Below are 13,291 nucleotides of genomic sequence, written 5' to 3'. Positions count from 1 at the left end.
GGGTGACCTGGAGGTATATGGTTGGATAGTGTTTCTCAGAAATGGGCGATGACTCGAGATATTACGGTACCTGGAAGCCAAATCCTCTGGCTAAGTAAGTCCTTTCTCACGCAAAAACTCGCAGCCCACTCACGATGGCTGGGACGACTGCAGTGACGATACCACCGAGCCCCGTCAACTGCGAACCATAGCGGCGAGCGTAGAGTGAAGAATGGATGAAACGAGGCGGCTATCAGTGGTCCTCACCACCTGACCTTTCACCTCAACACTGTTCGCAAAACGGATCAATTGTGTAACGGTAGACAGATAGTATAGATGTAGATGTAGAGCCTAGATAGAATAATGTTACAGGCAGACGCGTTACTACTTCCTCTTTCTCCTCTAGAAAAAATTCAGAGCCCTTCACCTGTCGAGAAAAGGGGGGTAAGCGAAGCTTGTGGCAAGACAACACTATTGCAGGCGTTCCGCTTCGTTTGCCCTAAACTCAGTGTCGGCAGCTCTTCGCTGACGTTTGGACTCAGCATCGTGCTCCCGCAACTCGGGGTCCGCGGCTCTTCGCTGACGTTTTGCCTGGGCTTCGGAAGCCCTCACGCTAGAATCGGACGACAAGCTTCACTTACCCCCCTTTTCTCGGCAGTGAAAGGGCTGGTGATTTTGTCTCTTTGGGTCCCACGTGTGGCAAGGGTAGTTCAAGGGCGCGTTACAGGTCTCTGAGCCCACAGGGGTATGTGCCATTGAGCTTGGACCCTGCAGCGGACACCCTTGCCAAAACCGCCCATCATCCTGAAGTCACTTCCTCGGATTTTTTGAGGCAGCCCCCCCCAAAAAAAACTGCTCACAACCGTCCACCCGAGTGGCAAACAAGGTCGATCCTTGTGGCAAATGTTTTGAAAGCAAATGTGTTGGTTATATGATATTTACAAGTTCTGGTGAGAGGGTGACCTGGAGGTGTATGGTTGGATAGTGTTTTTCAAGTGTTTGCCTGCCAGAGTGGCAAACGGCAACGGTCCCAGGCCACTCCCAGAGTGTAGCCTTACCAGGAGGGAAGCCGCAACGTTGCTTCGACTGCGCACGGGCTGTGTCTGGACGGCGGCGCGGCTGCACGCTAAGGGACGCTCCACCTCACCGGCCTGCGAACGTTGCGGCGACCCCGAGACCCTCGAGCACCTTCTCTGTACTTGCCCAGTGCTGGCACAGGACCACTCAAGGGTCATCACTGCCTACAGGCAACAGGGTCCACCTGCTGCGACAACCAGCGACCTCCTGTTCCCGTCGCCTCCCCACCTCCAAGCTCTCCATAGCCTTTTGGAGTTTGTGGAATTGAACGCGGTCACCGCCCATCGCTAAGCGCTCACCTCCAGCAGGCCACCGCTTATATCACCAGCCGCCTCCATGATCGGATGACTCTTGCTGCTTCTCCTTCTCTTGCCTTCCTTTAAACATCTTTACCTCCTTGTTCCCCTGACGCTGCGCCGTGCTCCCTATTGGGCAGCAGAAATAAGCGTCATTTTCTTCTTCAATAAATTCACTACTACTACTTGAACCCTTTCTGGTCTATCACCAGGATCGGCCCACTTTTCAGCGTGACACCACCGCCACCACCGACACTTGCGAGCCTATAAAGCTTCGCTTAAAACATAGGAACGCTTACGGTCTGCGTCAGTGAAAATTACTTTAACGTCAGAGAACTGCTAGGTGTAATCTGCCCAACGTGTTCTTGTTTCAACGTCCTGAGTGCTGTGGTCGCATGCGCTCGATCAGTGCCGCGCGAAGCCTGTTGCATGGTAGTGTCCATCTAACGGCGCACAATACAACACTCCCACCTGCGTGTTTAGAAACTAAGCGCATCGCTCGAAATACAGTTACTGCCGATATACGATCCCTACAGAAGCATATCCCCAGGGGAGCATATACAGTAACTCTAGCTCGAAGCAGCTGATCGGTGCCACTGCGAGGTGGCGAAGCGCAAAGTGCCTCGAGCGGCCAGTCACCCGGCAATTTTGCGTGTATTCGCGGGCTTCTTTCACGCTCGGAAAAACACCTTTATGTAGCCTGTATTGAGCAACAGAAAGCTGTATTGGGCGTTTTGCATGTATCTCTACGATTTCCTCATTGACACTTTTAATCTAATTATAATATTTGAGAAGTTGATTAATGAATTAAAACTAATCATGTAATTGGGCAGAATGCAAGAAATAATCTGAATATCTCCAAGCGACGGCAAACAACATTACCTTGGTTCTGTCCAGCTACGTTACATTTGGATATTTTGAAAATTTGGTGCAAGTTACGTGGGTCACCCTGAATACATATCGTGCGCGTGTGAACACGTCGAGGTAATTGGCACAACTGTGACAAGTTCTACAAAACTGGCAGTGACGTCACGCTGCCACTTTCGATCTTCACTGGAAACAATATGTATCAAACGCATCTTCCAGGATCGAAGTGCGCGAAGCGTGAGCGTCTACAGTCGGATCGAAGACAAGCGGCATTAAAAAAGCACGTGGTGCAGTTCTCTATTTCCTCCAACTCGAGCATGCCCGAAAGTACCCTTGTATTATAAGTGTTTGACGATTTCTGGCATTTTTTCGGCAGTATCCTGCCTAAAGTAATTGTTCAACGCGGTGACTATATGTCATAGAAACGCAGAGACGACGTATTTGTCATTTCTTTTCGGCTGCACCGCTTTTACACCTATAAGGCGCATTGCCTACATCACGTGCCCACCGCCTTCTTATTTGCAAGCTAGCAAACTATATGGTACACTCAACCTTTCATATTGCGTGAACTTCCTTGGTGATTGAACTTCCCTGGTGAACTTCCCGATGAAGTTAACTTCCCTGGTGATTGGTGATTTAAACGCATCCGACGAGATGCGTTTTTTTTTTTTTTTTGCATTGTAGCCTTGTCCTTAGTTTTTATGTCTGTAACCTCAATCTGATTTGTCTGTGTCTTCCATACTTCTGATGCTCCAGTACTATATATGTGCATGCACATTTGAAGAAGCTTTTAGTCTTTCGTAAAATTTATTTTGAAGATGTGTAATTTAACGCTACTGTATGACACTTGTAACTTGTGCCACCTATATATTGATGTCTCTGCTGATGTACGGGGCCAAAGCTTCCTCAAGCCGTCCTGCGCGGCTTTTCCCGTGGCTCCTCTTTCACTGTACTGTGAAAATAAACTAATCTGGTCTGAACTGAACTGATTAAGCACCTTGTTTGTGGGTCTGATCAACAGATGGCGAACAGTGGAGGCCTCAGCCTGGAACCAACGTTCAACAAGGGGCTTGTGGAAATATTGTGCGTGGGGACTTCTGTGGGGACTTGCCTCAAGGGACCCAGACAAAGACAAGCCCCCTTGTCGAAACGTTGGCTTCAGGCTCAGGCGTCCCTTGTTTAACCACTGTTCATCACTTCAAGTCTACATCTTCATTTTACCTCGTGTCGTGTCTAGGATAGGAATAAACTTTATTTATCTACGCCTTGTCGTTAGTTCTTCCTCCAATCATAGATATAGACTCTACAGACTTGAGGTTCATTTCTTTGTAATCTGCATCCAAGCACGCGCGATGCTACGTCTTGTCACCGGCACTAGATATCGAAACATAACTGAGAGTTTGACTGGTTGGTAAACGTTCATGTCAATAAAAACGAGCGCAACAGCCAACGGCGCGGGCATGCCTTGAGGGGCACATCGGAGGCCTCGTGTATCAATTGTCTTCTGGTACGTAGATGATTTTTCTTTAGTTCTGCTTGATAGTGATGTGTCCCAAGAAAGCAACCAAAATTATGAAGTATGTTAAGGAAAGTAGCAGGGGCCCTAGTTTTACATTCGAGCTTCCAACAGACAAGGACCTGCAATACCTCGTCCTGTGGCTCTCCATGGGTGCTTCACATGGGTGCAAGCATTACAGACCAAGAGAGTTTTCCACGAAAAATCTTAGTGCGAAGTATGGTGTAAACGTGTTTTCTACAATACAGGACCCTCGGTCGACAAGGGGGTACCTGACAGGCATCTAGGTCTGACAAAACTGTGTTCTCTGTGAACTACGCGAACAAGATTACGTCACATGTGTAATCAGAGTGGTGCATGTTATTCCTCTGTTTTTGCGGTTATGAATATGTCAGCCAAACGTGGCGCTGCCTGAATGCGTTCCTCGTGGAGCACGAACTGTCTCTAATAGGGGCTGCATGTCTCACTTGGCGATAAACCGCCGAACTTGTGAATCGTCGTTTAAAATGCAAATCCATCATTTTCAGGGCCCGACAACCAGACTAACCGAAAACTCTCCGAGGTGCTGCAAATGGATTAGTCAACCATCATGAGGACTTTCATTCTTAATTCGAACCTGATATACACTATACTCTTTTGTGTGACGGCTGATGCGCACACGCGTTCGGTGTTACCCGTTCTTGATAGGCTTCGTGTGGTGCATATATGTCATTTGCCTTCGTATAAATATAGTTGTTAGTTCTGAGCTCGTTCGTCCCGCTTCTGTCCGCATCGTTAATCGTTGTGCTGCTTTTTCTCTTCGTGGCACTTGATTCTCTTTCTATTGTTCGCAGGAGCCCGAAGAGGAAAAAGCGCAAGAAGAGCCCCTCAAACTCCTCGACATCTCGGAGTTGGGGGCAACGTCTTTCACATAGAACGAATCCTTTAACCTCTCTAGACCCGCCCAGACTGGCCGGTGGAAGCTCGCCAAGATCAGACGAAGTGTATAGAGAAAAAAAATTTGGCGCAGAACTTCGTGCGCCGGAGATACAGTGAGGCAATCAGAAAGACAAAGTTCACTGACAATAGCGCTAAATTTTCGCAGATGCTAAACTTCGGCTTTTGCAACGTTATGACTGTACCTTAGCAGACACGACGAAAAAAGAAATGTTAACGACTTTACAACTTCACTTCAGCATTATATGCAACCTTTATTGAGAAAGTGACTTCCTTTTATAAAAGCGCGCACAAAAGCTTGTCACGAAGTCTTCCTGCGTAGTATGGTCGTTGTATAGCTGGGCTTCTCAGACGCGTAACTACATCAAACGATTGCAAACAGTTCTCCGGGCTCGTACCTTCGTAGAGGTCTCGGAGGGGGCATGGCGTTTTTAAAACTACTTATGCGATGTTTTTCCTTCAATTTTCATGACATGAGCACGAATCTCTCATCTCTCCTTTGGTTCATTCCCTCTCACAGTCATAACCATAATCGGTACACTACCACCAGTACCAGGGTAAATGCGAGGATAATAAATTTACCCAGGCTACTTAATAAAGTGAACAAGAACATATTAGGCGAAAACCTCTGGATTGCATGCAACCGTACGAGAATATTCAAGGATGCAACTTCAAGTTACCTGCTGTTCAAGATTGTACATCTAACCGAACGAGAGGACATTTCCCACCAACAAGCACAGCAGGAAATTTTTCCACAGATTTGTTGCTTATAGTCGCCTCTTCCTTCCTGACATATTCATAATCAAAGGTAATTAACCATGATAAATAAAGTATGCGATTTAGGCTATAACACGTCGTCGTTGTTTTTTTTTTCCTTTCTTTTGTTCTTCTACCCTTTCCTTTCGTTTATAACGAAATCTGTATGAGGTACGCTTTGGGAAGTTCTTGGCGTTATTTATAAGGCAGAGTTGTTCATAAGTGTAACACAGATTGTCACGTCATGTTAAAGAATATTTTCTAAAAATTCATGCATATCTGCGGAACGTTAAGCAGATAAGCATCAGAGACAGCACACAACTGCGTAGCGCCGCTCACCTTCTTTGACTTGGTAGTTTACGACGACATGTCTTGTGCACTGCGCGCTCTAATTGACGAAAAAAAAAAAAAGCCGAAGGATTGAATGAAAATAAGCAGACTTCGCCTATTCCTTTAGCTCTGAACGTATTTACTGCGACCGCAGCAGACTCTGAGATTGGACACCAGCACCTTTGTTAAAGCGATAGCTTTCTATAGCTATACTTCCCTGGGTTTTCGTGGCTGGCGGGCGGCTACCTGGGATAACGTAACGTTATCTTCTCGGAAAGTTTTTTTTTTTTTTTTGCGATGCATATACAACGTAGTCTTCGTCCGCTGTGCAGTATATCCTTTGTGGCCTCCAAAATATACGTTCAGACGTCACCACACTCAGAGTCTGCGTGGAGAGAGAGAGAGAGAGAAAGGTCGGGTGGAGCCCTCAGTTCAGGGCCCCATTGACTCACACGACTCCGCGTGCCCGCTATATCACCTGTCGTTGCTTGTGCGGGTCTGAGCTGGTCAGCTCAGTCTCCCAGGAAGGCGTTGTGGGTAGATTAATTGGGTGTGCCCGCTAGATCACCTGTCGTTGCTTGTGCGGGTCTGAGCTGGTCAGCTCAGTCTCCCAGGAAGGCATTGTGGGTAGATTAATTGGGTATAGCCCGGAGGGTGCGAATACTCCCAAATGTAATGATCTACCATGGGCACTGCTCCACAGAAGGAGCAGAGGGGGAGGGGTAGTGTGTGGGGTGGAAGTGGTGAACGTTAAAAAGGCATGGCAGGGAATTAGCAGTCGCGACGGCTTCTTCTGTGTTATAAGGGGATGGTGCGGTGGGGAAGTGTACCTCTTGCTTTGTCTGTAATGTTCTATCGTTTCGGTGAAGTTGAGTGGTTCTGTTGGTGAGTCGTCTGTGTTGAATTCTCTTCCAATGGCGCCCGGTCAGCGAGCTCACGAGCTACCGCATTAGCTTGTTCATTGCCATGGAAATAGGTGAGCGCTATGCGTGGCCGCACAAAAGTACCAAGCACCGAAACTGCACGATAACGCTTAGCGCGTCCAGCTCCCGAATGCACATTGCCTCATGGGCATGAGCTTTGATCCAAGTGGCTGTGGTGGGCGAAGTTTTGTTTTTGTTCATCCTATGGTGAGGGCGAAGCTGAGAGGATTATGAGGTGGCCTTGTGGCGACGGAATGAGAACGACGACGATTTGACCCCGACGCTCCTCGGTGGAGACTCAGTTTCGAGCATTTAACTGCTGTCGCACTGAAATAACTCTTTATATCAACAGAAAAGTCGTAGCCAATGTTCTTTTCGCCCACATGGCAAAACAATCCACAACCTCGTTGGACTTCTTCGTGACGATAGGGTCACAGAACGGAAGCGTATTCACCTTCTTTCAATACAACTTGGCAAAATCCTATGCCACGATCATGGTTCGCTCACGGTTTCCAAATTGAACACCGGTTTTGTGACAGAACGGCCTATATATATATATATATATATATATATATATATATATATATATATATATATATATATATATATATATATAGGCCGTCCTGTTTACGAGTTCTAGCTAAGCTTCCAAGTGCCAAGCTTCCACACCGCAGGCATTGCTAGTTTTAGCTTTAACCGAGCGTACTATTCGCAGTGACTAAAATGCTAACAGTGCGCGTGATTTTTCCGTAGCCCAGAGAAACAACCAAGGCCGCGGAGATGTACCAGCAATTCCTATGAGTCATGCATGGACACCGCTTGCGGCTTATCACAGTTGGTCGTACATCTCCGTGGCCTTTGTTATTTATCTGGGCTGCGCAAAAAGCACGCGCTACGCTGTTCGCACTTGAGTTACTGCATATACTACAAGGGCGAATTTTTATGGCAATAGCAATTATATGGACACTTCAACCGGATTTCTGCCGTCGGCGACGGCGACGGTTCCGTATAAAGTCCAAGGGTGATAAAATCGTCGCCGCGCGTCGTATGCGCGAGTGAAAGCGCGCAGGCGACGCGCGCTATCACGGAGAGCGAACGCACGGCGGAAAGCAAACGCGACCGTCGCGCGAAAGGCCGTGGGGGTATGGGAGGGAGGGAGGCGGGGCGACGCTGCGCTGCTTCACCAAATGCATATCTTGCAACCGGGCGCAAGGGGAACTGGCCATTCAATCTCCCACGGGAAAGCAAGAAAGCGGGAAGGCAGTGCGGGAGGGAGGGGGGGGGGCAGCTTCTCCTCTGCCAACAACTTCCCCTCTGCACGACTCCTCTGCACTTTGCCCGGCGGTGGCGGTTGCCCGCACCGTCTCTTATCTCCACACGGCTCTGATCTTTGTATGCGCTGTGCATTCGCCGCTCAGTTTCCGTTGAAGCGATAGACCGCGCGAACCTTCGCCCGCTGCGGCGGCTGCACTTGCTGCCAGCGTTTTGACAGTCGTTGTCTGCGGTCATTCAGTGTGATCTATTCATGTTTGCTTGGGCGCGCTGACACCACACTTGTTAATTCAGTTAGTAAGCGAATGTGTCCAAGTTTATGCAGCCGATAAAACTACTATCCCTACTCCGAATAGCTCTCTACTAATTTGCTATCGCAATTGATGCTTCGCCTTTCGGGCGAAACTGCGACATTTTATTTTTTGACACAACACCGATTTCACGGCGAGTTTCAGCCCCCGCTGGCGCAAAGCACGGCGGTGTAGTAGTAGCCCTAGCTGGCTGAATGGCAACTATGGTAAGATGTGTGCTGTGCTTGTACCGTGACAAACCCACCTAGCCCTCGACATCAAAAGGAAAAGAGGTGAGAACAAAAGGATTCATTTGGGGCTGAGGAGACTAACCCCCTCGACTTCTCCTTAACTTTGACTCAAAGCACAAAACAAAAACAAAACTAGAAATGCTCGATTTTCAACATTCTCCTCAATGTTGCCTAGAACCAAAGTACAGCGGAAGAATAGCGCGGGAACTACCTATACTGTCGTTATTGTGCCGGCACGGCCATGCACATGGACTCTGAACGTTGCGGTCTATTGTTAGCATAACATTGTCGCCGTGCACAACACTAGTTAACGCAACAGGCTCTCCATCTTTGTTGTCGTGCACAAGTTCTAGCCCAAGGTCCTTAAAAAAGTTTACCACAGTGATTAGTGCATTTGCAGCACGTCAACAATTTGTCATGCATTTCTGATGAGGAGGCAGTCGACACCTTTAAACAGGCAGTACTTCTGCTCTTTCTGGCGAGTTCTGTTATCGATTGATTTAACAATGGTCGCCGGGTTTTACAGCGACGCTGTTAAGGACTAGGTCCCCCAGGATCGTGTCCGCGTGTAGAAAAAAAAACTATAATCATCACATTTGCTTTGGCTCCATGTGCGTGGTGGTTTGGCTCCCATTTGCGTGGCGGTTTCCCGCCAGTTGTGCCTAAGCACAATCGTGGTGCCTCTTGTTCGTGCACACGCTAGCGGAAAGTAACTTAATACAACGCGCCAGTAACTGAATCGTCACCGAGTAAGCACAATCGCGATCAACTTCAGAAACATTTTCAGAGCTGCCTCCGCTGTGCTGTACGGTGAACGCCACCTGGTGGCGTTGGTACGATGCCAGCGTCCCTTCGAATGCTGGCATCGAGGCGTCGTAGTGCTGAGACCACCGAAGCGTTGTCGGTAGTGTCAGCAGTTGACCTTGTTAGACGCGTCTGTGTAGCTAAATGCGTTTGACGCTCGGCGATCTATCGTCTCGTTTCACCACATACTTCCAGGACGTATTTCCGTGACGGAAATCCAGTGACGGTGGATAAAACACTTTCGTGTTAAAAAAACTATAATCATCACATTTGCTTTGGCTCCATGTGCATGGTGGTTTGGCTCCATTTGCGTGGCGTTTTCCCGCCAGTTGTGCCTAAGCACAGGTGTCAAAACGGATGATGGATGGTCCATCTTTCACAAGTATAGACTCGCTATGGGACGGACGCTCGTTTCACCACTACTTCCAGGATCCTGACGATGCAGTGCAGTATGCGGCGGCCATGAACGCTGTGTCTCATACGCTAGTCTATGACGATGGGGCGGACTTGGCGCAGCAAACGCACTACTTGGCCATCGCGGCGGGCGAAAACAAGACGCCCGTGTCCATGGCTGATGACGAACATCCCGAATATGGTCAATATAGTCAATAATGACAACATATAAATTCACTATAGCAATATTCACTATAGGAGACCGACCATAGTCACAGCTTCAATGGCTTCCATATTCACAGTAGTGGAAGGGCTCTCAATTTTTTTCACATTTGACTCCTATGTAAACCGACAAAAATGGCATGAGGAAATTAGAAATGACGCATATACACATATACAGACAAACACTTGGCGTGGACGCGCTTGAACCGCTGAGAAATGTATAGCGGACCCGTTAAGACATTTGGTACAATGGCTACATAAAAGAACAGATGAAAAACAACGAGCTATTGAAGAAAACGATGGACTATACGAAATTGTCGCAGTTTCACCCGAAAGGCGAAGCACCAATTGCGATAGCAAATTAGTAGAGAGCTATACGGAGTAAGAATAGTAGTTTTATCAGCTGTATAAACTTGGACATGCAGCAGCACCAGCAACGAGCAGAACTGTTGTCGACGCCGTCGCCGTTCTGCCCGCGTTTGCACCGAACGCGCGTGGCGTTTTTATATAAATACGTATTTGGTGCCGCAGCTAAACGTCGCCTCTCCTCCCTCCCTCCCGTCCCCCCACAGCCTTTCGCGCGATGGAAAAAGTTGCGTTTGCTCTCTATATTGACCCTTTTCGTGGTGATCCCGTGGGCGCTGCCATGTTTGATCACGTGGTGACGCGTCCATCGCTTGCCTCAACTGCCTCCGTTGCCTCCTTGTTTACAATGGAAGTGTATGACGCCGGCGCGGCTTAGAAAACCTCTGTTTTCGAAAATATCGTAGACGGTGACTAGGTGGACGACACTAAGCTTTGATCACAGCTTCAGAGAACATGCAAAAGCGCTTTCGAAGCTGATTAAGCTATGTCCAAACGGCGCAAGCAGCGTATATGGTGCTTGTTCTAAAAGCGAGGCTAAATATGTATTCGAAGCTATCCAAACATTCCGCTCATGAATTCAGCCAGGATTACTGTGTTTTCCTCTTTGTTTTTTATTCGGGAAATAGTTTGAAGCAGTGGCTTGTCAGTTTCTGACTCAGTGAAGTTCCTCGGTGCGGCCACTATCTGATTATTTTCTGCCTAATCGCTCGCGGGTGTGCTCAGTTCCAATAGATTTGTTCTTGCTGCGCACAAGGCTTGAAACGTAGCTGCTTTGTACATTGTAATACCTCGTAGCAAATGTATATTAGAGCTAGTAACTCGCTTATTCTTCTGGACCGTCACGAAATATTCAGCTTCGACCATTCGTGCGCCATCGGCGTATATAGTCCGTCATTTATTGTGCGTATACAGTGCGCATATATTCAAGTGTGCGCCCATTCACTTATTCTTGATACGTCGGCGATAGAGTGGGCGTAAGTTTTCCTGCCATTTGGGACAGATGTGTATAGATAACGTGCCAGAAAGAAACTTACTATGACAGGAAGCGGCGCTACTCCCTTTGTCATTGTTTAACGAGCGGTACTCACTCTTGCTGGCGTACCGGGGCTGGAGCCCATTCTTTAAATTAAATTAAATTATGGGGTTTTACGTGCCAAAACCAGTCCTGATTATGAGGCACGCCGTAGTGGGGGACTCCGGAAATTTGGACCACCTGGGGTTCTTTAACGTGCACCTAAATCTAAGTACACGGGTGTTTTCGCATTTCGCCCCCATCGAAATGCGGCCGCCGTGGCCGGGATTCGATCCCGCGACCTCGTGCTCAGCAGCCCAACACCATAGCCACTGAGCAACCACGGCGGGTGGAGCCCATTCTTTGAAGGTTAGCGATACAAGGCTGGCGGATGAGCAAATTTCTGTATCCTCGAAGAAAGCCGTACATCACGAAGTGCCGGTAACACGTTCGGACAGTTGCAGCAGCGGTCCGCGAACTTGGCCACACAGATTCATTCTATTCCTTAACATGCCAGTCACTATTTTTGCAGCCAACTACTGCACACGTCTTCAATCCACATGATTCAATCTAGCATGATTGGAGCACAGTGTGTTAGCGAAAACTCAGTTGCATTTCCGACAGCTGGTCGCACAGAAGCAAGGTAGAAGCGGTAATGGTTTCGTATTCGTGCGCGGTCGCTGAGGAGACGTATGGCGCGTCGCCGTGAGCGCCATCTCGTTTCTCGAAAACAAACTGCTCCGCGAAAAGGATCAGTATGGAAAGGAGGAAAGAGACGCTTAATTCTGCAGCCCTTCAGGGAGCACGGCGCAGAACGCGCGTTTGCTCTCCGACGTGCGTTCGCTCCCCGTGAAAGCGCGCGTCCCTCGTGCCCTTTCACTCGCACATACAGCGTCCGGAGCGCGACGACGATTTCATCGCCGTTGACGTCATACGGAACGTCACGGTGACGGCGACGCCGACGGCAGAAATCTGCTTTGGAGTGTCCATATAATTGCTATCGCAATAAAATCACTAACAAATGCAAGGAAGTGAATTGCCATAATGAAGACAGAAATGTAGAGTGTTCAGCGATTCAAACTCGATATTTCAGCGGCACGGCAGCCGGTGCTGATCAATGCTGAGTGATCGCTGAAGGACCAAATTATGTAATAATGTTTTACAAAGACTATCACCTTCACTGTATATTCCACAATGCATCAGCACGGCCGGTGTCCCCAGTGCTCACCGGTGGCGCAGAAAAATCACCTGAAACCATGCGCTCTGAGTATCGCATTTGAATAATTGAGCATGGTACAAATATGTACAAGCCATACATAGTGTAAAACACAATTATACAAAATAACAGGAATAATATATCAAATGAACAACCAAATAAAGGTTCCTGCACTTCTGCAAGTAGCGCGAATCTAAAAATGTCGTCGTCGCTTATCTTTTAAAGGGATAGCTTTAAGGGCCCCGTTACTCAATGAACACGGTGCCAACGGCGTCGAGCGTGAGCGAAAACTCGCTAGGAATCCCAGGGCCAGGGCATCGCGTGCCGCGTTTCTATCAATCGCAGAGCGGCGACCGTCCCGTGCCCTTTCTAGAACACTTCACCCGTGCTTCCTGCCAGTCAAAGCGACGCCGCGACATCCGCGGTGCCGGCTGGAAAAAAAAAAGAAACAAAAAGAACCAGAACTCTCGCCTTCGTGCATAGCGTTTGCCGCCAGCGTATCCCGGTACACATTCTAATACATAAGCTGCAGTTGCCGGGAAGCGTGAGCAGCAGCCAGGGATCTTTTAATGCTATCGCGTTCTCCTCTTATAGGGCGAAACTTAAGCGGCTCCCAATTTTTTGTTTAAGTGCCCTTTCTATAACTTACAGATGCTGCGCTCACGCCATATGCTGACCTATATACAATGTTATAAGTGTAACACACCCGCTTATATTTGTTGGAAATCTCTCTCGCGTTCTTTTAGAGGGCGGTCAGCTAATGAGTATTTCAAAAGCGTACGTTA

General features: G+C 48.2%; 1 protein-coding gene across 3 annotated transcripts in view; it reads left to right on the top strand.

The window, feature by feature from the left end:
- The window catches only part of LOC119442268 (sodium-coupled monocarboxylate transporter 1-like), a 72,241-nt gene extending 66,720 nt beyond the window's left edge, over nucleotides 1-5,521 (top strand). For 2 of the 3 annotated variants that reach the window (XM_037707079.2, XM_037707078.2), the window contains one exon: nucleotides 125-818. In XM_037707079.2, the coding sequence (XP_037563007.1) occupies nucleotides 125-208 (84 nt within the window). In that variant the 3' untranslated portion in view covers nucleotides 209-818. Of the gene's footprint in view, nucleotides 1-124; nucleotides 819-4,568 lie in introns of those variants that run through there. The other variant, XM_037707080.2, reaches the window with a different exon arrangement.
- Nucleotides 5,522-13,291: the final 7,770 nt, after the last annotated feature.

The sequence above is a fragment of the Dermacentor silvarum genome, chromosome 2, assembly GCF_013339745.2.
Source record: "Dermacentor silvarum isolate Dsil-2018 chromosome 2, BIME_Dsil_1.4, whole genome shotgun sequence".
Classification (NCBI taxonomy): domain Eukaryota; kingdom Metazoa; phylum Arthropoda; class Arachnida; order Ixodida; family Ixodidae; genus Dermacentor; species Dermacentor silvarum.
This window is presented reverse-complemented; position numbering and strand designations above follow the sequence as displayed.